Source organism: Aethalodelphis obliquidens, unplaced genomic scaffold (assembly GCF_003676395.1).
Source record: "Aethalodelphis obliquidens isolate GAN/ISIS:26980383/991018 unplaced genomic scaffold, ASM367639v1 scaffold2, whole genome shotgun sequence".
Lineage (NCBI taxonomy): Eukaryota > Metazoa > Chordata > Mammalia > Artiodactyla > Delphinidae > Aethalodelphis > Aethalodelphis obliquidens.
The window spans coordinates 80193455-80218733 of record NW_020837946.1 but is presented as its reverse complement, the minus strand read 5'-3'; the positions used below and the strand labels follow the sequence as shown (position 1 = coordinate 80218733).

The 25279-nt window shown below is 41.6% G+C and overlaps 1 protein-coding gene across 3 annotated transcripts in view; it reads left to right on the top strand.

The window, feature by feature from the left end:
- Positions 1-24659, top strand: part of LYPD6 (LY6/PLAUR domain containing 6) — a 109395-nt gene extending 84736 nt beyond the window's left edge. For 2 of the 3 annotated variants that reach the window (XM_027131546.1, XM_027131557.1), the window contains exons 3-5: positions 5026-5124; positions 19662-19792; positions 21689-24659. In XM_027131546.1, coding sequence (XP_026987347.1) covers positions 5026-5124; positions 19662-19792; positions 21689-21856 — 398 coding nt within the window. In that variant the 3' untranslated portion in view covers positions 21857-24659. The remainder of the gene's footprint in view (positions 1-5025; positions 5125-19661; positions 19793-21688) is intronic. The other variant, XM_027131565.1, reaches the window with a different exon arrangement.
- The last annotated feature ends 620 nt before the right edge of the window (positions 24660-25279 follow it).

Below are 25279 nucleotides of genomic sequence, written 5' to 3'. Positions count from 1 at the left end.
AAGCAGCACCCAGTAGACTATGTTTAGATGAAGCGATCTCTCCACAAATAAGCAGGTTTCTGTAGAACATAGACCACAAAAAACATATGAAGGAAGCATGGGATTATTTTGATTTTGAATTATTAATATAATTGCCTCACTTTGTAGATGGAGACACAAACAGCTTTCCTGGGGTCGGCGAGTGAGCCAGATTCCATTAATATTAGATACTGCTCAGAACCTGCCCAAGGAGAGACGCGGTGATGCTGGAGATGTGAGAAGATACAGAAGTTTTCCACACCAGACAAACATAAACTCATTTCTCCTGGGCCCCGAACGGCCCTCAGAGATAGCAAGTGGGATGAGATTGGAACCCGGGTTGGGAAAGTTCAGCCTCCCATGACTAATCTCCTTTGCTCTCTGGTTCCCTAACCTTCGAAGTTTCTAAGCCTTTAAAAGAAATAAACTTTATGGCTTTCAAACTTGAGGCACTGTCCTCAGTAACATTCTTTTCTATCATGGGTATGGGTTTTTTTTCTTTTTCATGTGAAAAATGATGAATTTCTTCCTAGCCCATGATTAAAATACCAAAGCCTAATAAAAACCTTTGAAGCAGGAGTTTGTATTAAGAGACGTGAAGCTACTTATTTGGCTGTTAGACCTCGTACAAGATAGCAGAATTTAACATCCTAAGTGACTTCAACATGTTCTTGGCCTCCTTTTCATTCCTTGTAATAGAAATCTTTCCTGGGAAGTTGAGTTTTCCTCTGGTTGCATATTCTGAGTCTTTCCTTAATTATGTGGACCAAAGAGCCTATCTCTCTACAGGGGGCTTGTTTAAGCCAGCGAAGTTTTCCCATAATTCTACACTACGTTAAGTCTTAGGGAGTGAGGGGACTTTCTAGAAAGGTACCAGGAAATGCACTTCTATCAGAAATATGTTCATGGTATTAAAATTATACTGACAATATGTTGTTGCCTAGTGGACTGAGAAGATCAATTTATTAGATTTCTAGAAATTTTGTATTTGCATCCAGTTTCCAAAAACAGTGGAAATTAATTTGGTAAGAATGAAAAAGAAGAAAGTTTGGATGCATTACACATCAGCATACAGTTCAAAACAAGATTCTCTTCTCACCACGGTTTTGGTAACTGAAGGCCTTTGTCCTGGCAAAAGTTCCAAGGGATGGAAACAAAGACGAAATCTTTTCTGATGCCTTACAAATGAATTATGGTCGGTTGAACCATGGCTGACCAGGGGAGTTAATGGACAGATTATATTACAGGAAGTAACTGGGCACTTTGGCTTTTCTTTTTTTCTTTACAATAACCTTCTCTTGAGGGACCAAGGACTTATGCCCTGAAATACTTATGCCCTGAAATACTAAGCTTATTAACTCTGTGATCAGGAGCCAAATTAGATTCATTCGCAGCTGGGGCCACAACGATTTGAAACCCTACTTGCTCTGTAATGCTTTGAAGTAACAGAGAAGAAAACTGCACATCTCTTAGAAACCTCTTTCCGTTCTTTTGAAAAAAACGTTCTTTATCAGATTCAGTATCAGTTAGCAAGTTACTGGAGATAGTTGTTCATCTGAAGACCTTGTTTATTAGCTAAATATTTCCAGAGGGGGGAATTGGACCATTTCTTGGTACTGTGCTGTAATTATCGACTGAAAGCTGAGTCTGTTTTCAGAGATTTGTCACTGAAAAGGGTTTGATTATTCACTGATCAGTACTACCTGCCAAGGTGTAAATACAAGTTCCTATGAGCAAATATTAGACTGTCATTGTTGAGAATGCAACAGATATGAAGTTGTGGACTTAAAAATAAAACTCACTGGAAAGGAGATCGTTTGGTTAATTGGCAATGATACATGCTGATAAACACATTCAGAGATAAATGATTTTTAACAGAGCTTCATTTTGCTACCATAGTGTTTTAGCTCATATTCCTGTTTTAATTTTGACACACTTTGAGTTAATTTCAGAGTCCAGGCCTACTTGTATAAGAAATGGCAGTATTTAATTTAATATGTCACTAGTCTTGCAAAAGATAATTTTGAAGAGTCTATTAATCCAAATTTGGGAACACTACAACTTATTAGTGCTAGGCTTTCAATACGTTTATTCTTGGAACAGCTGGGTCGTCAGTCTTCATTCAAAGTTCTTAATTTATCTCTTTGATGGGAAAGTTTCCAGGAATAGCTAATCCAACATTCCAGCTAAAAGTTTTACTGGCTGCAGTGACAGACAGATAAAATTGGATACTCTAGTGAATTAATCACACAAGCTGAAGTATTATGGTTGGCTTGCCGTCATAAACCTTAGTGAATATGATCGTTTTTTGAGAAATGCTGTTCTTTGACAAATTATATACATCTTTTCTTCAAAATTCCTGCTTTAATAATTCTACTTCAAATCTTACAAACTATTTTAAAGTTCTGTCTTTTACACTTATTTATATATTAAATAATTTAAAGTGGATAGTGAAACTATTTTTAATGTATCCAATCAGGATAATTTCCTAAAATATTTTGTATGGTTTTTAATAATGGTATTTATAAAAATAATCTAATTAAAATGTCCATAAGAGTATTGAATGCCTTTGGAACATGAGGACCTATTTATTTATTTATTTATTTATTTATTTTGGTTGGGTGCAGCATACGGGATCTTAGTTCCCCAACCAGGGATCATACCTGTGCCCCCTGCATTGGAAGCGTGGCATCTTAACCACTGAACCACCAGAGAAGTCCGAGAACCTATTTATTTTAAATTCTTCAGGCATGTACTTACCTAAACTAGAATCTTTATCTCGAGTATAACCCACCTATCTAGGCAGTGAAGACATAAAAATTTTCTATGTGTAGTTTTACAAAATAGTTGATTTCTGTTTATTATAATTACATGATAGAGCATGTTTAACCAGAGCAAGTTTTCCTCATTGGGAATGCAGTCGTTGGATGGCTATGCCTAGGCTGCTTTCCATCCCTCATTTTTAAGAGGATCCTTGCTCTCAGCATCATTCTGTTTATGAACTTGAGTAACCAGCCACTTGGAGGAACATAGAACTCTCAAATGGGCCCATTAAAAGTTTCAGTTACCTGTCTTTTTTAGACAGTTTATGACTTTTGATCATGTTAGGTTATTGGGTCTTGTCAGAGTCAGCTCTGTGAAATATTACAAGCAAATGCGAGGATGGGCAGTTATTCTAAGCAAGGTGAAAATCAAAGTTATATCTGGCCCATAATTCTGGCCTTAAGCTGCTGCCGCCTCCTTCATTTATTTTTGATAACATACTTCATTGGTTCCATGTGGGCAAAGTAATTTACCCTGAGATGATTATTTCCGCCAGTGGGACATGCAGGCTCAGCCATCTGTGAGGGAGAACAGTTGGCTCCTGCAGATGAAGTGTTTGCATGTTTGCAGCTTTCAAAGAGGCCAGGTAGTTTTACAGATTAACACACACACAAACACACACATACACACACACACAAGTTCTGTCTGTGAAAGGCGAAACTCTAAGCAACAAAGTAAGCAAATGATTAAAACTAAGCACCAAGTGAAAGTACATCAGGGAAAAGGACAGAGATGGCCTGGCCAGACGTTCCTTTTGGATGCTGGTCCTTAATTACCAAGGAGACCCTGGTATGCTGGGCACTCTCCAGAACCTGACTCCCATGGATGCATCCCGCCTGAACACAAATGCAAGGCAAAGAATACCAGTACCTGGAGGACAATCCCTTCAGAAGGCAGGAAGAGGCAGCTCAAGAGTGGGGAATGGAGGGGAAAGATAGGAGCAGCTTCCTGGAACATCCCCATGTGCCCTCAGCACTCTGCCCCGAGACATTGGCCGTGGGCCCCCAGGGCCCCTTAGGAGGTTCACCTCTGCACAGGCAGCATGTATCTTAGCAATGAAGACTCTTAGCTGGTATTTGCTATCCCCTGAGACTCTTAACCATAGCAGGTCCAACCAGATAAAATTATACGATTGAACCAAAGAAATTTTATAGGTAAGAAATGATCAAGCATCAAGAAATTTTTAATGATTGAACCTAATATTTATATTTATTTACACGATGATATGTCTACAGAAGTTGACACATAAAAGTAAATCATAGGAAATCCAGAGTGCCTTTTTTTAATTGACATTTTTATTGAGATTATTGTAGATTCATCCGCAGTTGTAAGAAGTAATATACAGAGATTCCATATGTACTTTACCCAGTTTTCCCCAATGGTAACATTTTTTAAAACTGTGGAATAATATCACAACCAGGTTATTGACGCTGATACATTAGTCTACCGGTCTTATTCAGACTTCCCCCGTTTTACTTGTGTTCATTTGTGTGTGATTCTGTGTGTGTGTGTGTGTGTGTGTGTGTGTATTTAGTTCTACATAATTTTATCACATGTAGGTTTGTGTATCCATCACCAAATCTAGACACTAAACGGTTTCAATAGCACAAGGATTCCTCCTGTTGGCCTCACACCCATGTCCCTCTGACTCTCCCCCCACTACCTGGCAACTGCAACCCCTGGCAACCCCTAATACTTCCTCCATTTAAAAAATTTTCTCATTTAAAAAATGTCACACAAATGGAATCATACAGTATATAACCTTTTGGGATTGACTTCTTTCACTCAGGACAACTTCCTGGAAATTCATCCAGGTTGTTACATGTATTAATAATTCATTTTTATTGCTGACTAGTGTTCCATGGTATGGATGTACCATGGTTTGTTTAACCTTCACCCATTGAAGGACATCTGGGTTGTTTCCAGTTTGGGGATGTTACAGATACAGTTGCTATACACATTTGTGTACAGATTTTTGTGTGAATGTAGGTTTTCATTTCTCAGGGATAAATGCTCAAGAGTGCAGCTGCAGAGTCATATGACAGTTGCATGTTTAGTTTTTTAAGAAATTGCCAGGCTATTTTGAGAATCCTTTTTAAAAAATAAAAGCGTCTCACTTCACCATGCAGGATTCTGTGCTCAGTCTAAAAACTTAATCTTCTCTCTTGATTTTTTTTTTTGTAGCCACACCATATCCTGGTGGATTTAAGTGTTTCACCTGTGAAAAGGCAGCGGACAATTATGAGTGCAACCGATGGGCTCCAGACATCTACTGCCCTCGAGGTAAACTCTCAGTAGACACACTGGGCTGCCCAGAGCTGTCCACGAGTGAATGGCCTGTTGACTATGATGCATGTATAGAGAGAGGCATGCTTGCAATCTCAACCACTTCTCTTGTCTAAGGCTATTAGTAGATCTTTTATGCCACATCAGTACCTTATCATCAGACATTGTCAGAGACATAAACTGGTCCATAGACTTGTCCCCTTTCTCATGAAGCATCGTTGGAGCTCCAAAAGAGGTGAGTGAGACTTCTCACCCCCAGGCCCGACAAATGGCACATAAGAAGAGAACAGCCAGCCTGTAATCCACTCTTCGAAGCATTAGTCATTGCCTAGTAACTTCCTTTAAGTAAAAATATGAGTTGCTGTTCATATAAAGATCCCATTTATTACATATCTTGCCAGAGGCTTCTATCCCGAGACTGCATGAAAGCTAGAATTCTCAATGTCATCATCGCACAAATAAAAACCCTGAGCTTTTTAAACTATTAAGTTCTCTTTGAGGGATGCGATGAATGCCCGATCAAAGCATGAAATTTTGACCCAAAGGCCCATTTCAAAATGAAGTAGATGCTTCGTATTCATGTTCAGATCTCTTTTATCCTATTGAGTAAAAAAGATGGTTATATTTGGATATGGAGTCACTGTTAATTGGCTGTTTTGTGTTTGAAGGAAAGTCGATTCATCTGATGGGGAGGTGATAGGATGGGATATTTTATTGACAAATGTTTGAGCATGTAGTTAGATGGGCTTCGCTGCTGATCTAATTCAGTTGTTAAAATGACTGAACACAGCAACACCAATCTGTTATTTTTCAATGTAACACAAGAGCTCTTCTACTCACCCCAGCAGAAGGCACTCTGTTTCCCCTGGAGGACTGAACATCAGGAGAGCATGAAAACCTCAATGAAGGACAGGTGTCAGCTACCTAATCCGGTGCTATTTATTTAACCCATGAGTCTCCACCCAGACTGCCCAGGAGAAATACCTGTGGGTCTTTTCAAAACCACCTGGACCTGCGTCCTGCCTAGACCAGTGGTTCTCAAACTTCGGCATGACCGTCATTCCCTGGAGGGCTTATTTAAATACAGATCTCTGCCCCTAGTTCTGCCTTCCCCCTCCTTCCTATAGGTCTGAGATGGGGCCTGAGAACTTGCATTTCTAAAGCATTCCACAGTGATGCAGATACTGCTGGTCCGGAGACCAGGCATTAAGAACCACAGCTCTAGACCAACTGAGCCTACGTCTCTGAGGTTAGGGCCCTGCACCAGTGTGTTTAAACAGCCCAGGTGATTCTAGTGAACAGTCAGGGACAGAAACCACTGGGAGCTCCTCTCCCCACTCATAGAAAGCAAAATGCACTGTTGTCATTTCTGGGTTTTTCTTATTTACTTTGAGGAGTAGAGAATGTTGGTAGGGTCCCAAAAGACCACAGGGAAGAGAAGAATGTGGAGACACTGAAGATCGGCTGATTCACAAGCTAGGTGTCCAGCCATCCAGGTAATCAAAGAGAAGTTCCGGGCTTCCCTGGTGGCGCAGTGGTTGGGAGTCCGCCCGCCGATGCAGGGGACACGGGTTTGTGCCCCGGTCCGGGAAGATCCCACATGCCGTGGAGCGGCTGGGCCCGTGAGCCATGGCTGCTGAGCCTGCGCGTCCGGAGCCTGTGCTCCGCAACGGGAAAGGCCACAACAGTGAGAGGTCCGCGTACCGCAAAAAAAAAAAAAAGAGAGAAGTTCCATCCGCGTTGCTTTCTGCAATCACGCACTCACTCCGGACCAGCGGTGTTTGCTAACATTACCACTACAGGGTGAACGTTTGGACCTGATTAAACCACTGCTTCTCAAACTTGGCGGCACGTAGAAATCACAGGTGAAAACACCGACGCCTGGACTCATTCCCAGAGATTCATGTTTAAATGGTATGGGTGCAGCCGGGCATTTGAATTTTTGAAAGCTCCCCCCGGGTGGTTCGAATATGCAGCAAAATTTGAGAACCACTGTAAACAGTGACTCTGGACAAAAACAGGATAATCTGCTTGTGTAGCCAATAACCTTTGGGCTGGTTCCTGGTAGGACAAAGCTGCCAGATGAGCTTTTGAAGCTGTTGCCACTGGTTAGAGCTACTGTACAGGAAACGTGACAGCGCTTCTCTCCGTATTGCCCTGGCAGAGATGATACAAAGGAAAAGGAGGTTTTGTGAACTGGTGCTCTCTTGGGCCTTGGGCTGTATTTCACAGAGGCCCAGTTTCAAGTCTGAAGGTGTACAAGTCTACCTCTGTCACAAGGGGAAAACAGAGACCGTGACACTCTGCTTGAATTCTTCTCTGGAAATGAGGAAGTTCCACCTTGATGTGTTCTTTCGAGGTCAAAATCTATCCTTCTGAAGTACAGACACCTGGAAGTATCTCAGGTCTTTACACAATTTCTCCTTCTCCCCTTTTTTATCTTTTTGTCCTGACATTTGTAGGAATAAATGGAAAGTGATGCCTTGAGATTCTTGCCATAGAACCACCGTGCCAAACTCTTTGGGGGATTATGCGGTGAAAGATAGGAATCAAGTTTCTTCTTTCAAGGACCTGGCAGTTTAGCTGGGAGATAAGATCTGAACATATCAAATGTCAAAAATAGCAGGACAAAGGCATGTGCTAGAGGAAACATGGTATTAAATGCTTGGGAGTTTAAGGGAAGAATTGCAGTTTTGGGGGGTGAGGCGGCCAGTGACAGCATCCTGGGCTGGGGAGATGGCAGCAGCCCGACAGGTGGGCAAGGCAGGTGGCAGAGTGAAGGCAGCATATCTTCCAGGAAGTCACTCAGAGCAGAGGCATGGAGTATACCCATGTGGGCTCAGTGGACAGGGGGAGACCTGAACTGGGTGTAGCAGAATATGCTGGGGAATAATAGGAGCAGGACAGGGGATCCAGGCTATTTTTGTGGGGCCTTGAACGTCAGGTAAGGAGCAAGGACTAGCGCTGTAGACTGAGAAGACATAATTCCTTCTTGTCCAGCCACGTTTGCCACGAACCATCAACATTTCCTCTGGGTTCTCTCCAGATTTTTTTTAGCAATGAAAATAATGCTATTATTATTAGATTAAACTATAAAATGTGTCTACTGAAAACTACTGAGTAAGCCTACATTTTTTTTTTTCTGTTTATTATTAGTTTGTTTGAAGCAGCCGTAGGACTACCAACAGGCTTGGTAAGGGCAGCTCAGTAACTGCTGTGGAAAGATGTCCTGACTTTCTGGGATGTTCCTCGTTTTCTGTTGGTTTATTTTGTGATCTATTTAACAAGGTTTTAGTTATCACACGATGTGAAAACAACTGGTTGAGAGTGAAAAAAACCATTTCGTGTAAATATTGAATTTTATCTCTGTGGAATAAGCTTGCATCCCAAATTGCTCAGGAGATTGATTGAATTTCAAGTTCCCTGTCACTCTGACTTTTGAAATGTGTGTTATGTAAGTACTTCCTCCTCCATCACATTGTTATTGACTTTGGCGCCTACAGATTCACGGGACCGTACTCCCTCCTGGAAGTGAGAATTTAAGATGCCCCCCCAATAATGGACTGCCGTTGTTCACCTCCTCAACTTCCATTTAGTCTTCGGCCCCTTTATCCTTTGCGATAAACTTAATTTCATCAACTGCTCATTATAAATCAATGCAATTTTCTTGCCGCTGTGAACCAGAATGGTAAAGGATCTTGAAATCATATTCTGTGAGGGACCAGTTGAAGGAATTGGTGAAGGCAAATGAGAGTTGAATGTCCCGTGTTCAGGTCCACATGGTTTTTGCCTGTGACTTTTCTCTGTGCTGAGTGATTAAAAGCTCCTTGAGACAGGGACTGTCTAAGTGTTTATTAAGAGTCCGTAGAATTAAATGTCAAGTCAAAAACGTGCAGTTTTTTAAAAGGCTTGTTCTGTGGAGGATACCTAAGCCGCTAAGGATTTTATGTTCCTGCTTAATTATGAAGTGCAGATGCCTCCCTCAAAGGCAGAATCTTCACTGGAAATTATTGCTGGTATAAAGTCAGACCAAGAGAAATCTTGAGATAGAGGGACGCGTATCCTTTTAATTCCAGCTTCTATGCTGTTCACTGTTTTTCTGCGAAAGTAAAGAAAAATCTGACCATGTCCCTTGGTGGCTCTTTCTATATTTGTCATGTGGTATAAGCAGGGAATATACATGTAGTCCCCAGTTCAACTGAAGACAAGCCCCGCGGTTACAGGCTTTCAGGAAAGACTTCTTTATGTCGACTATTTTCAGCCCAAGCCCAGGCTGAGACAGACAGCGTTTTCATTGACTTTACTTAAGGGTGGATTTTTTTCTCTTTTAGGCAGTGTTACACATAGGATATAGCCCTTCAGGGTTTCTGCCGTTATACAGGGGTCTCTACACTACCTCTACACCCCATGAGGACCCAAGGCCTTGCATCTTCTTATCGTTTATCTATTAACCTTCCCCTCTCCCACCAGGGTAAAGAATTCAGTACCTTCCTCAGTGTTGGCCCCTGGGATTTCCCTTACTTTCTGGAGAGTTCATTTGTACGTTTACAAAAGGTATTGGTTATACGTTATCCAACACTTCTGCCTGCTGTGTAATGAGGTAGTGTTCAAGCGACCTATCCTGTCATATTGCTAAATGGAAATCTTAGACTTCCTCCTTTTTTATAAAGCAAAAATTTTTAAATTAAAGTTTAACATGCATTCTGGAAAGTCCACAGATCATAAGTGCACAGCTTGTTGAATTTCCCAGCCGGAACATGCAGTGTATCTGCCACTCATGTTAAGTCGTAGAACCCCAGAAGGCCACCGGGGTCCACCAGGCTTTACACCCCACCTCCCAAAGGTAATGCAACTGTGACTGCCATGCAGATTTCTAGAAATGGAACCACACAGAATGTCCTCCTTTCTTTCCCACATTCTATATGTCAAATTCATCAGTGTTTTTTTGAGTCGCAAAGTCATTCTTTCTCCCAGAAGTACAGCAGATCATTTTATGAATATACCAAAATCCATCCATTCTGTTGATAGGCATTTGGATTGCTTCCATGCACAGCAGTCTTGTACATGTCTTTTGGTGTGGGGATATATGCATTTCTGCCAGGTCTATCCCAGGTCCCACACCCCGGATAGGCGGTACTCATGCTTTGCCTTTACTGGATTTTGTGTGTGTGTGTGTGATACGCGGGCCTCTCACTGTTGTGGCCCCTCCCGTTGTGGAGCACAGGCTCTGGACGCGCAGGCTCAGCGGCCATGGCTCACGGGCCCAGCCGCTCCACGACATGTGGGATCTTCCCAGACCGGGGCACGAACCCGTGTCCCCTGCATCGGCAGGTGTACTCTCAACCACTGCGCCACCAGGGAAGCCCTCTTTACTGGATTTTGCCTAACAGTTTCCAGAGTTGCTCTACCAACTTGCAGTCTCCCCAGCAGTGCCTGAGAGTGCTGGTTGCTGCACAAGCTTGCCAACACGTAGTATGGACAGAAGCAATAAAAGCTAGAAGTAGGTGGAACAACGCTTTTAAAGCACTGAACGCATATAACTGCCAACGTAGAATTCTATACCTAGCCGGTCAGCTCCCCTCCTCTTCCACACTTCCCTTGTCTCCTGGCTTCCCTGCTCACTCTGCCTTCCTGTTTGCGACTCCCAATTCCCGCTAGACCGACAAAGGTTCTGCTTAGCTTCTCGGCCCCTCAGCAGGGCTTTCTGCCTGTCTTCTCAGCCTCTTCATGTGTGCAACTTCTGATCAGCAAGTGCCTCGAGGGCAGAACAGGTACAGGGTGTTGGGCTCAGCTTACCGTGTTGCTGGTTTTGCTGGTATCTTGTTCTTCAAATCCTGTCTGCCTTGGTAGCTCACCTATGCTTTCATAAGATTTTTGTTGCTATTTTCATTTTATCCTACCATTTCTTGGTTCTTCTCAAGTGGCATTGGAATTCTCAGAATCACTCTTCAGTTAGAATTTTTCCAGCAACTTTTTAAACAAAAGTTCTTCTGTCAGCCTAAGCAAGATTTTGTTTGTACCTTGAGAGCATCTGACCTACTCTAATTCAGTGTTTTTTGTTTTGTTTTTTTGTGGTACGCGGGCCTCTCACTGTTGTGGCCTCTCCCGTTGTGGAGCAACAGGCTCCGGACGCGCAGGCTCAGCAGCCATGGCTCACGGGCCCAGCCACTCTGCAGCATGTGGGATCCTCCCGGACTGGGGTACGAACCCGTGTCCCCTGCATCAGCAGGCGGACCCTCAACCACTGCGCCACCAGGGAAGCCCGAATTCAGTGTTTTTGACTAAGTATTTTCTGTTCACACAGTTGCCTCAGATAGGAAGCATCCATTTGATGCTTTTGCCTGTTGCTTTGATTTTAACTACTGTCCACCATAAAGTCCCGTCTATCCTCACTAGCTTTGCATCCTTTTCCAGCCACCTCCTTGGCCTTTGTCTGGAAATAAAAACATTGCTTTCTGAGTTTCAGTGATATGCTTTAAAAGAGAGATTCCTCAAGTGAGCCTGTCACCTGTCCTTAAGAGCTGTGGATGGTGTTTTTAAAAAAGAGAGAAGTATCTGTTTGGTGGTTTCTTCAAGAGATGCTGACTGCAGGGTAAAGGGGAGCAGTTATGAATCAATCTGGTTGATAAGTATTTATTTTTAATTTCTGCCTTGAGAAATTTCTTACTTGGGAAAGAAAAGAAAAAGCTAGGAACTACTAGTCACTCAGTATTATGGGAGATTTGTCCATTTTGTTAAATCTACTTCTAGGCCATTCATTCTCATTGCTGTGTGAGTATATGCCATAACTTATTTATTTATTCTACCATTGGGCATTTTTATAGTTTCCAAGGGTTTTTTTTTTTTGTATAGAGAATTATTCTATGAACATTCTAGTACTTATCACTTTTGTTGGCTATATATGTAAGGGTGGAATTGCTGATTCCTAGAATATGCACAGGTTTAGATTTAGTAGATCCTGGCAAATAATTTTCCAAAGCAGTTATACTGTGTGAAAGTTGCACAACTGATTGAAATATAATATTATTTCACTTTCAAATTTGAAGAGATCACTCAAACTACAGAAATGGAAGAGGTGTTATAGATATCATAGAACTAAGTTAAAATGTTTTGATTTGGTTCAATCTTGAGTTGTAGAAGTCAGGTACATGTATTCTTCCCACCCATCCATCTCTATTCTTAATACATTAAGCACCTGCTATATTGTGCAAGGTCCTGTGCTGTATTTGGGGAGGAGGTTTGGTAGGGAAATGCAGACATGAACAAGACTGGACTTTATTCTCAAGAAGATTATAATCTTGAACAGTACATCTTAACTGGGAGTGATTTTGCCCCTCAGGGGACACTTACTAATATATGGAGACATTTTTGGTTGCCACAGTTGGGGCTGCTACTGGCATCTAGTGAGAAGAGGCCGTAGATCCTGCTAAATATCCTACATTGTACAGGTCAGTCCCCCAAAACAGAACTAGCTAGCTCAAAGTGTCAGAAGTGCTGAGGATTTTTGGAAAGACAGAGCAGATGGATTTTTCTATTCTTCCTTCTAAGTACAACTAAATTCCTAAATATTATATATATGGAAAAAAAAAAAGACTCTGAAAGATGGAGAGAAAAAAGCAGACTAGCAAAGGACCTCAAGACCCAAGGAGGTGAGTTCTCTGGGTTTTCTTTTTGTCCCATATTTTCCAGACTTGGAGATGAAGAAGCTGGCAACCTGGAAATGCCACAAGTACCAAAAAAATAAATTCCAACGAAAGTTAGTCCTCCGTAGCCGAAGGACCAAGAAGTGGGTAGCCCAGAAAGACAGAAATCTTCTAGACAATAATCACTCTACTCCAGCCAAATACCACAGAAAAAAAAATTATAGGTCCCTCCCCGCATGCTAACAAAGTCTTACACTTCCACACTCAACAGGCTGTGATGAGACACACCATCCTCTTCTGAGATGCTGTCAGAAAAAAGTGAATAGGAGAGACTTTTATCCCCCCTAGGTGGTAATGAGGCCTCCCCCATAGTGTCAGTAGAGACCAGGTCTGGGGCCTGGACTTCTGTCCTCATCCAGCAATAATGACATTGTTATCCCCCTCCCTGTTGGGGTTGTGTCAGAGGAGGCCTAGTGAAGAGTCAGGACTCCACTAGTGCCCAGTGGTAATGAGGCCACACACACACATCAGTAGAGTGGCATCAGTTGAGGCCATGTGGGGATCATTAACAAGGCACTCCTACCACTCTCAGCCAGCAAGGTATCATAGGAGGCCTAGTGAGGAGCTGGAAATCCCACTTCCATCGAGAAATAATTAGGAGAGCCCTCTCAGCTGTGAAAGGAGACAGAGTAGGGAACCTGGACTTGACTGCTACCTAGCAGTAATGAGGCAGCAGCCCCCCTTCCCCTACTGGGACTGTTTCAGAGGACGTTAGCTAAAACAGAAGGTTTAAATAAGATCCAGATGACTATACTACCCAAAGCAATCTACAGATTCAGTGCAATCCCTATCAAACTACCAATGGCATTTTTCACAGAACTAGAACAAAAAATTTCACAATTTGTATGGAAACACAAAAGACCCCGAATAGCCAAAGCAATCTTGAAAAAGAAAAACAAAGCTGGAGGAATCAGACTCCCTGACTTCAGACTATATGACAAAGCTACATTAATCAAGACAGTATGGTACTGGCACAAAAATAGATATATAGGTAAATGGAATAGGATAGAAAGCCCAGAGATAAACCCATGCAAATATGGTCCCCTATCTTTGACAAAAGGAGGCAAGAATATACAATGGAGAAAAGACAGCCTCTTCAATAAGTGGTGCTGGGAAAACTGGACAGCTACATATAAAAAAATGAAATTAGAACACTCCCTAACACCGTACACAAAAGTAAACTTAATATGGATTAAAGACCTAAATGTAAGCTCAGACACTATAAAACTCTTAGAGGAAAACATAGGCAGAATACTCTATGACATAAATCACAGCAAGATCCTTTTTGACCCACCTCCTAGAGAAATGGAAATAAAAACAAAAATAAACAAATGGGACCTAATGAAACTTAACAGCTTTTGCACAGCAAAGGAAACCTAAACAAGACGAAAAGACAACCCTCAGAATGGGAGAAAATATTTGCAAACGAAGCAACTGACAAAGGATTAATCTCCAAATAATACAAGCAGCTCATGCAGCTCAATATCAAAAAAAACACAACCCAATCCAAAAATGGGCAGAAGACCTAAATAGACATTTCTCCAAAGAAGATATACAGATTGCCAACAAACACATGAAAGGATGCTCAACATCACTAATCATTAGAGAAATGCAAATCAAAACTACAATGAGGTATCACCCCACAAGGGTCAAAATGACCATCATCAAAAGGTCTACAAATGATAAATGCTATAGAGGGTGTGGAGAAAAGGGAGCCCTCTTGCACTGTTGGTGGGAATGTAAATTGATACAGCCACTATGGAGAACAGTTTGGAGGTTCCTTAAAATACTAAAAATAGAGCTACCATATGACCCAGCAATCCCACTACTGGGCATATACCCTGAGAAAAACATAATTCAAAATGAGTCATGTACCACAATGTTCATTGCAGCTCTGTTTACAATAGCCAGGACATGGAAGCAACCTAAGTGTCCATCGACAGATGAATGGATGAAGAAGATGTGGCACATATATACAATGGAATATTCCTCAGCCATAAAAAGGAATGAAATTGAGTTATTTGTAGTGAGGTGGATGGACCTAGAGACTGTTATACAAAGTGAAGTAAGTCAGAAATAGAAAAACAAATACCGTATGCTAACACATATACATGGAATCTAAAAAAAAAAAAAAAAATGGTTCTGAAGAACCTAGAGGCAGGACAGGAATGAAAACACAGACATAGAGAGTGGACTTGAGGACATGGGGAAGGGGAAGGGTAAGCTGGGATGAAGTGAGAGAGTGGCATGGACGTATATACACTACCAAATGTAAAATAGGTAGCTAGTGGGAAGCAGCCTCATAGCACAAGGAGATCAGCTTGGTGCTCTGTGACCAACGAGAGGGGTGGGATAGGGAGGGTAGGAGGGAGTCACAAGAGGGAGGGGATATGGGGATATAAGTATATATATAGCTGATTCACTTTGTTATACAGCAGAAACTAACACAACAATGTAAAGCAATTATACTCCAATAAAGGTGTTAAAAAAAAAAAAAGATCCAGAATGTCATAACATAATACCAAAATGTCCAGGTTTCAATAAAAAAATCACTTGTTGTACCAGGAAGATCTCAAACAGAATGAAAAATTACAATTAATAGATACCAACAATGAGATAACTACAAAGATGTTAGAATTACCTAACAAATTTTTAAAACAACCATAATAAAAATGTTTCAATGAATAATTATAAACAAACTTGAAACAAATGAGAAATAAAGTCTAAGCAAGGAAATAGAAAATATAAAGAAGAACCAGATGGAAAGTTCAGAACTGTAAATACTGTAACTGAAGTTAACACTGAGTGGATGGGTTCAACAGTAGAGTGGAAGAGAGAGGAAAGAATCAGTGAACTGGAAGGTAGAACAATAGAAATTACCACTTCTGAACACCAGAGAGAAAATAGATTAAAAAATTTAAACAAAAACAAAAACAGAGCCTCAGCGATCTGTGGGAGTATAACAAAAGATTTAACACTGTGTCACTGGAGTCCCAGAAGAACAGAAAAAGTGCAGAGCTGAAAAAAGTACTCAAAGAACTTATGGATGAAACCTTCTAAATTTGGTAAAAGATGAAATCCTGCAGATTCAAGAAGGTGGGTGAACCCCAAAGAGGATAAAACTAAAGAAATCTACACAAAGACAGACACAGAAAGGAAATGATGAAAGAAGGAAACTTGGAGCAGCAGAAAGGAAGAAAAAACATGGTAAGCAAAAATATGTCTTTGACAATACGATTGTCTGTTTTCTCTTGAGTTTTCTAAATTATGTTTGATGGTTGAAGCAAAAATTGTAATGCTAATGTGGTTCTAAATGTATGTAGGGGATTGCTGAAGACAATTATATTACAAACAAGAGAGGGTAATAAGACGTGAACAGAGGTGAGATTGCTATACTTCACTCGAACTGATAAAATGATGTCAGCAGACTATGATAAGTTATGCATATAATTTAATACCTGAGCAACCATGAAAAAACACACACAAAAGAAAAACTATACAAAGAGATACACCCCAAAACCCTATAGATAACTCAAAATGGAATTCTAGAAAATGTTCAAGTAGCCCACAGGAATGCCGGAAAAAGAAAATAGACAAAAAACAAACAACCCAAAATAGAACAAACAGAAAATTAAAATTAAAATGGCAGAATTAAGTGCTACATGTAAATAATTACATTAAATGTAAAAGTAAAAGGAATGGATTGGCAGAATACTAAAACACATGACCCAACTATATGCTATCTGCAAGAAACTCTGTGTGTGTGTATGTGTGTGAATTTCATAAAAATTGTATTCTCCGATACTTGATTAAGCTTTCTTACCCAGTTCTGATTTTAGTTGAATGCCAGTGAGTCTCACAGTAAAAGACTTTTGTTTCACAGCCTCTGGGAATTCCATGCAGTTGTGGAATATGAGATATAGAGGCTGAAAGTAAACTGGTAGAAATTCAAATCCATCTTTTATCTTTTAGATAAAAGTCTTTGAAATCCTTTTAGTGTGAAGTGATCAGCAGGCTTGATTCTCATATAACCTCATTACTAACTCAAGGATTATTCAAAATGCATGGCAAGCAGGGCTCTGGGGCTGAAACTCAGTTTTTATCAATCCTACCACCAGTGATAAGCCACATGTGGTCCACCTAGTTCTGCTTGGGAAATTCTGCCTGCTTGCCCCGTCCTCTCACCCCGCCTTGGAGATCACAATACAAATTCAAGGCTTTCGTAAGTTATCCACTAAAGAAAGCTGCTCAACCTTGAGCATTTCCAAAACTTATTGAACCACAGAACCCTTTTCCACGTTAACATTTCACAACTCACCTCGGGGTTTTGCGAGGTAAGAATGGATATTTTCAAGTGATTGCTGCTTCAGATCTGAGGTCTTTACTGCTGCAAGTAATGGGGTACTCTCAATATATCTTTGCTCTATGGATTGGACTTGGTGAAGTGTAAGAAAAAATTCTTATCCAGTCTCATCACTGATCACCATTTTTTTCCCGGAATGGCAAGAATTGGCTTACTAGGTATTGGGCTTTTGCATATCATCTTGAAAAAAACAAAAACAGGTTCATCAATTGTTTCTACTTTCACATAATGGAATAAGCTTCCAGTTCGTAAATTAAAAGAGAGTTTGTTATGGACATAAAAGTATGAACAAAAAGTGGTTCTATCATGTTCACCAATTGTTATTTTAAGGCTTATCCTTAAAACAAGATAATTCAATACTTGAGGGACAAACCTAATTTCCAAAACTGAAACCATGGAATGATTTACTTATTCCATAAATGTATGATCTTATCTGCTCAGATTTACACTCGGAGCAATAAAACCTCTGGCACCTGCTCCAGCTGCGGGAAGAGGAGACAGGAGATAAGAACGTGGCTTTCTTGAATGTCTGAAGTGGGAGTGGGGCTAAGAAAGGCGTCCCTAGCATGGCCGTTAACATCCAAGTCTGATACTAAAGAAGTAAACCAGTCCTCTCTGAAAGATGTGGTAAAGCTCTCAGGGCACTGGCCTCCAGTTGTTAAACCCCGCTAAAGTCTTAAAAAATAAATAAATAAATCATGCCATCTCCTCTTCATCAGAAAAACAACCACTCCAATTTTGAAATATTTTCGAGCCTTGGGAGAATCATTGCCAGGTGCAAAACTTTCAGGTTTTCTTGTGAGCTCATAGGGTGACCTTACTTTTACCCCACTCCAAAGAGCCCCCAGGATCTTAAGCAAGCTAGGAATTGCCCTCACCTGATCCCAAGTGATGAAATTCTGGTCGGGGGGCAGTGTGGAGACAGCGTTTAGGGGAGGGCATTGACACAGACTCAGTTCAGGTACACATACCAATGTTGGGCAAGTCTTCGCCCTTAGCGAGACTCAGGCCACTCAGGTTCTGTCAGGTGGGGATGTCTAGGAAGAATATTAAAACCCCTGATTTTCATGACTCCCAAGATGTGTCTGTGTGGTCTGTATTAGCTCATTCTCAGGGCCGAAAATCCCTGAGCTTTCTTCTCTTGATGTTAGTACTTTGGTGAGGGGAATTTTTATTGCCTAATAAATAATATCATAGAAGGTCATAATTCCATATTAGCCACGAAATATCCAAAATGTATAAAGCATGAAAAGTTCAGCCCAAGATATGGATGAAAAACACCTCAATGACATTTCTTAAGAATTATTCTTTTTGGGCTTCCCTGGTGGCACAGTGGTTGAGAGTCCGCCTGCTGATGCAGGGGACACGGGTTCGTGCCCCGGTCCAGGAAGATCCCACATGCCATGGAGCGGCTGGGCCTGTGAGCCATGGCTGCTGGGCCTGCGTGTCCAGAGCCTGTGCTCCGCAACGGGAGAGGCCACAACAGTGAGAGGCCCGCGTACCGCAAAAAAAAAAAAGAATTATTCTTTTTTTTGTTTTCAATCTAAAAGTGGAGCAGGAACTTTCTCCTAAATCCCAGACTTAGAAAGCTGATACCACCTGGAGGCCTTAAAGAATTACACTGACAAAACCATTTTTCTTTAAATTGCAAGTTAAGAAATTCTCCATAGAATCTTGGAAGAAATCTCAAGTTTTCAGACTCCTAAGCTTAGAGGGACTCTAGAAACTCACTTCATGGTCTTCGTCTGCCTTTTTGGAAAGATACTGAAATCACGCTGGGGAGAGATGGTGAGACTCCTCAATCGGGAATACCTTTCTTGTTGGGTTAGTTTTCTCCTGTCATGAATTGTAGGATCCAGCTATGCTCATAGGCAAGAAGTTCTCTTTTGGATAAAGTCATTTTCTCCAGATACAATGAATCTATTTTTAATCATTCTGTCTTACTTGGAAATAGCTGTTTCCCAGTCGTGTGTGTGAGCACACACACACACTTGGACACACACACACACACACACACCAGTATCCCCTATAGTCTTTTCTCAATTTGAAGATCTTTGTTACCTGCCTTACTTTTTTTCTTTTAACCTTGTGTTCTTTGAATGTTTTCACCCCTTCGTCTTCCTGAAAATTACTATGACTCTTACATCTTCAATCATCGCTCCAAACCTCTCCTCCCCTAAAAATAAAAATCAACACAGTGGCAAAATTTGTTGGAAGGCAAAGACTAATACCACTGGGTCTTGGTTTATGGAGATTTATGGGCAGAGAGACTAGTATTCTTCAGAAGGCCTCCTTTCTACCACGGTGAAGTGGATCTCTCCAAGGAGATCTTTGGGACCAGATATCAACTTGACACAGTATATGTTCCAGATGCTGTTAGATCCTAGTGTCGACACACCTGTTTCCCTTTCAAGCAGGTTGGGCTAATATTTCTCGTCTCAATTAAAACAAATTTTCTCTGTTGACAGAGACTAGATACTGCTACACTCAGCACACCATGGAAGTCACAGGAAACAGCATCTCTGTCACCAAGCGCTGCGTTCCGCTGGAAGACTGCTTGTCCACTGGCTGCAGAGACTCCGAGCATGAAGGCCACAAGGTCTGGCAACAAAGCAAGTGACAGGACAGCATAGTCAGGCTTCCTCCTCTCCAGACGCCCACCAGGGTTCACGAGCCAATCCTTACTCCCTGACGTAGGCTGGCTTTTGACTGTCTTTATACCGTTATGACAAGATGCTCCCTTTCCTGTTGGCGCTAAAGGAATAAAAATTTATACTAGGGCACAGGATAACTGGTATAAATTATGTAAACACAAGACCAAGAGGGTATTGGAATTACTGTAAGCCCTTTCTTCACTCAGAAGAAAGTAATAAAGTTACCAAAAGGGACAGGAGCAAGGGGCCGGTTATGCCCTCATGGTAGAGCATTGCAGATGTACTAACAGTTCAGTCAGCTGAAGATGGCCAAGGCAATTTAGCTTTGATAACTTTCTGTAAAGCGGGGTTCATATCTCTATTGGGATGCTGATTTGGGGAGGGTATCCATTGGCTCCTGAGTCATTTGAGCAGGTGACAAGAGGACCATCTCCTTGTGGGATGCCTCCCTCTGGTGCCTGGTCAGAAGCACTCAGTGTAAAACAAACTCAGAAGGCAGCCTTGCCTTCTATGGAGAAGGAGAATATAGAGACTCAGAGGAAGGCAGCCTGACTCATGGTTGGAGTGGGGGATGCTCCTGCCTCTCTCGCCCGTCGTTCCGAGCTGGCTGCACCTGTGATCTTGTATATCAGCCCTTGACCTTTTTTTGGAGGCTGCCCACTTCTCCCCATCAGGCTGCCTTCCTGGTGGTTGGGGGCAACTCCCACTCTTACTGTTAGTAGGGGCTTCTTTCTCTTAAGAAGACACCCAATTTTCAAGTAACTTGTCGAAAACACAAAGAATTAATTTTTTTCAGTTTTACTGAGAAATAATTGTCATACAGAATAAGTGAAATATGAAAGGTAATCCCAAGGGTTTTACTTGACCTCCCCCCTCCCCCAGCTAAGCTTGGCTCTCAGGTTATAGTGGCTACTTTAGCCAAGTGGAAGCTATAGATCAGAGAAGTGATGTCATGGGCTCAGGCGACACAGCTAGTAACAGAGACAGAATCCAGAGTCACTTCTGACCTCTAGTTTCTCTCCTCAACATTATAATGTCGTCTTAGCCCATGTCAACTGTGACCAAACTCAGACCTCTGCAGGATAATGACTGTACAGGATATTAAGCATCATAGAGTTTTTAGAACATTACTGTGCCTATGAATCACTTGGGGATCTTGTTCAAATGCACCTTCTAAATTCCTCAACTGGGTGCAAGTTTTGAGATTCTGCATTTCTAATAAATTCCCAGTTGAAGCTGAAGCTACTGTACTTTGTGTAGCCAAGGCCTAAAATAATTTCTGTCTATAACCCTTTGGGGTTTATTTTTTCTTATGATGCGTGAGGAAAGCAGTATAAAGCAGGAGTAATTGCGTAAATGAAAACCCTTCAAACTTTAACTCACCCACTGGAATGGAGCTAATTATGCAGACAATTCTAATGAAAGTAAATACTTAAGTTTAAATTCACTGCGTTGTAGCCACTTCACTTTCACTGTGAAAACTTGGCAAATGAACGTTTACCATGAGAGTGTCTCTGAGAAAGGTAAGTATTACAATTCCCATTTCCTAGATGGAAGAGCTGAGACCTAGGAAGACTGTAAAACTGTGTAATAACCACATGGTAGGATGTCAAAAACAATGCACATTCCTAGAATTTAGTCTGGGGGACAGGGGTTTATTGTGATAAACCAGGTGAAATTTCATCCCACCCCCTTAAATGTAGGGTTGGTGTCTCCTTTGTAAAACAGGTAACTCTCATTTGAGTTTTGCTGTGAGGGAGACAATTCCTTCAAAAATCTCTGGCCCCCTCCCAGACCTGCCGGCTTCTCATCACCCTTCTTTTTCTCTTCCTTTCTTTCAGGTCTGCACTTCCTGTTGTGAAGGAAATATCTGTAACTTGCCGCTCCCCCGAAATGAAAGTGATGCCACATTTACCACGACGTCACCCATAAATCAGACATATGGGCACCGAGGCTGCATGTCAGTGATAGTGTCCTGCTTGTGGGTGTGGTTGGGACTCACGTTATAGCAGCTCAAAGGCACCATGTGTCGTAACGATCCATGGGGATGTGGAGGGTCCATAGTCATGCATGAGGCATTGGCCTGACAGTAGCCACACATGTGAAACCATAACACTCACGGATGTCTTCACGGCCAAGCACTTCCACTTACCACGGGGAACAAGCATTGCTCCAATGTAGTCATTTCAAGTCCAAGACCTCATCAAAGCAGCCTGCCCCCAAAACAGTCCCTGGGTTCTATACCATAAACCTTTGTTTCCCCTCCAAAAAATAGCTCTGCATTTACTGAGATTTGGGGCTTTTAGTTTGGAATGCATGCACGAGCCACAGGAGGTCCTGCAGCCCTCTGAGATGTTAGGCATATGTTATATGGACACGTGTAGATCTGTGTTCTTCAGCAGAAAGGTCAATGACCCCTGGTTTGAGTGCTCCAGTCATGAATTCATTTATAGCTTTAGAGTTTTAAAACTTTGATTCCCAAATGAATGGACTATTTCCTTGGAGAGTCTGACCAAGTCCCTAGAAAACTAGTAAGCAGTTTGTCCAATTTAATTGTCCCAATACTCTTCTCCCAATGGCGGGACTCATGGGACATAAAAAAAAAAAGGCAATCATAAAAGTTTTTTTGTATGGGAGGAGAGGTGGCTGGAGAAGGATTTTTCCCAACTTAATGGAACTGGCACCCTTAAGGTGACTGTCTATCCCTTCATATAATTGGTGAGATTGGCCTTCATCTGGCACCTAACTGTGCTCCATGAAATCCTGGATGCTACCTGGACCCATAGGTATCCAAAGAGGCTGACAGCAGTATGGGGCTATTTCCTCCAGCCATGAGGTTCCATTCAGGCATAGCTAATTGAGACAGAGAGAGGATTTCAAAACGAAAGGCAGATGTGCGGGGTTGATCCGAGTTCGTTGTGAGGGTGCAGTGAGTGTCTCTGCCAAACCTTTCATCTGCAGTTTACACTGCCCCAGAGCCTTCTTTGTTCTCCCTCTTCCAGATCCCCAGTGACTTCAGGGAGAAGGCTCTGCATTAAGTTGTCTCAAGATTGATAGGAAAAGAAGATGTAATATCCTAGGATGAGAAGTAGGTGGACCACTGGAGTGATGGTGAGACTAGTAAAGAGACCCAGTAAGATGTTTTTATTTTTTTCAGATGATTGCTTTTGAAGTAAATGGTAAAACTTTCACCATCCTTCCTATATTTTTGGCACCTCCAATTTTTTCTTCTTCCTTATAAATCATTTATACAATATTTATTTTTGTATGGCATAACTAGAGACTAAAATATATTGTAAAAGATTCTTTATTCTGAACAAAACGATCGAATTAGAATACATATTTTTCAACAGTGGTAGAGCTTGTAATATATGTTTGTTGAAAGTTATCTATAATACTTGCACCAGTGTTGAAAAAACTTAATTTATGTTGTGAGTAAGAGTAACGTGTTGGCCTCAAGGTTTTTGCTCGTGGTTTTCTCAGTGGTATTGTCCCAGAAGTATTCGGGTGGTGACCATCACTGGTATGAGTTTCTCTGCAGGGTTAGGGGGTGTATTTCCATGAACTTCGGTGGAGTCGTTGCTGATCAGGAGGCCAGTGTTGTCAGGGTCCATTTGCCCTGCAGAGGAAAATGTCTCAGGCTCATAAAATGAGCCCCCCTCAGGGACCCAATGTGAACTGACGGCAGAAACTCTGAAACAAAATCATCTAAATTGCATCAAAAAACCTTAATTCAGAGTTTGGTAGGTTTATCAATATGTTGCTTACAACTGGGGCAGGGGACGTAGAGGGAGAGAGAAAGCAAGACATTTACTAAGCACCTCTTATGTGCCAGACGCCACAGTAAGCACTTTACATGAGTCGGGTCGTGTAATCCCTGCAAGAACCCTGTAAGGAACGTTACTAGTATTTACACGTTACAGATGAAGGTACTGAGGCTCTAAGAAGTAACATGAAGCCTTTCCTTCCAGTTTAGGTTATATGGGATGAGGTGGGATGGAAGAAGAAGGGAAGGTGGAATTGCCACCCCCTAGGAAGACTTCCAGGCCTGACATCATGGGAATTTGTCCATTTTATCATGTGGAGTTTGTCTAGTCCTGCTTCTATAGGATGCCATTTGTGTGTGTCCCCAGACAATGTTTTCTCTTTAGGGGGGGGTGTGGGTATGGCTTCCTCATTCATTCCTTTTGCTGTCAAAGAGGAGGCAGGTTGATCTTCCATCTGAAGATGCCATAAGACAATGACAATTTGATGTATATACCTACAAATACATTTTTGTGCATGGGTCACTCTCCATTGACACCTTCCAAGTACTGCATGTGATTAAAATAAGAGATGAAGTCCAAATCTTGGTTCTTAATGAGAAGGCACCACTCCAAAGCCTCCCTGGTGGTGTGTAGGGACCAGATCCACAATGGTGCAGACTCATCTGCCACCCAGGGGGGTCACTGCAAATTCCACACAGATGTGGCTGCATGCACCCCATGTACCTGTCAGAATGGCTGGTGTTTCATTCTCTTCAAAGAAAGTGGTTTGCTCACCATTCCCAGCCTCAAGGAGCCAAGGAAGGGCCATTCATGTGGAAGGCCCAGGACTAGTCATCCATCTGACTTTTCTACCGCATTAAGCCTTCCATTAAATCCCACGGTTGGTGACAGCTTGAAGTGCAAAGAGCCGCGATGTGTATATCAACCTGTGTGCCATTTATTTATTTTTAGACTCCCCACAGCGTTCATGTCAATATGGGATTAATGCCTAAATTTTGTAAATATTGTACATTTTGTAAATCAATGAATAAAGGTTTTAAGTGTATCTCACGGGGCTCCTCCCTGCAAATGCACATGCTAGTCAGTGATTAAGGCATCCCCGTTATGTACAAGGCATTGATTGGGTTTAGTGTCAAAGGGAACTTCCTTCCAGGAGCTCACCTTTTCATTGTATAGACAAGAAATACATGCATGAAAAGACACAAGACAATTCGCCCATGCCAAATGATTCATGCAGACAGTAAGTGCTGCAGAAAATCAAAGAAGGAAAGATTACCAGACCTTTTGATCAGATCTGCACTTTCCCTAGAACATTTTCTTTGTTAAATCAGGAAATATAAAAAGGGGTGTGTGTGTGTATCTATATATTTAAGTACTATCCCATTAGCAATTTATTTTCAAATTTTATTCTATTCTTGGGATCAATTATGTTAGTGCTGATACAATAGAAAACACTTTCCCTTGATGGTTTCTTCTGCCACAGGAAACAAATATTTGACAAGCATAAATGTTATTTTCATCTATGCAGCAAATTTATTGCATTTTTCTTAGTAAAACGATAGACATTGAAAATGACCTTGAAAAACTCCAGCTCATTTATGATTCCTGGTTATTCTTCAACACTTTTTATGTTGACATTTCCAGGGAAATGCATGTTTTCCCCAC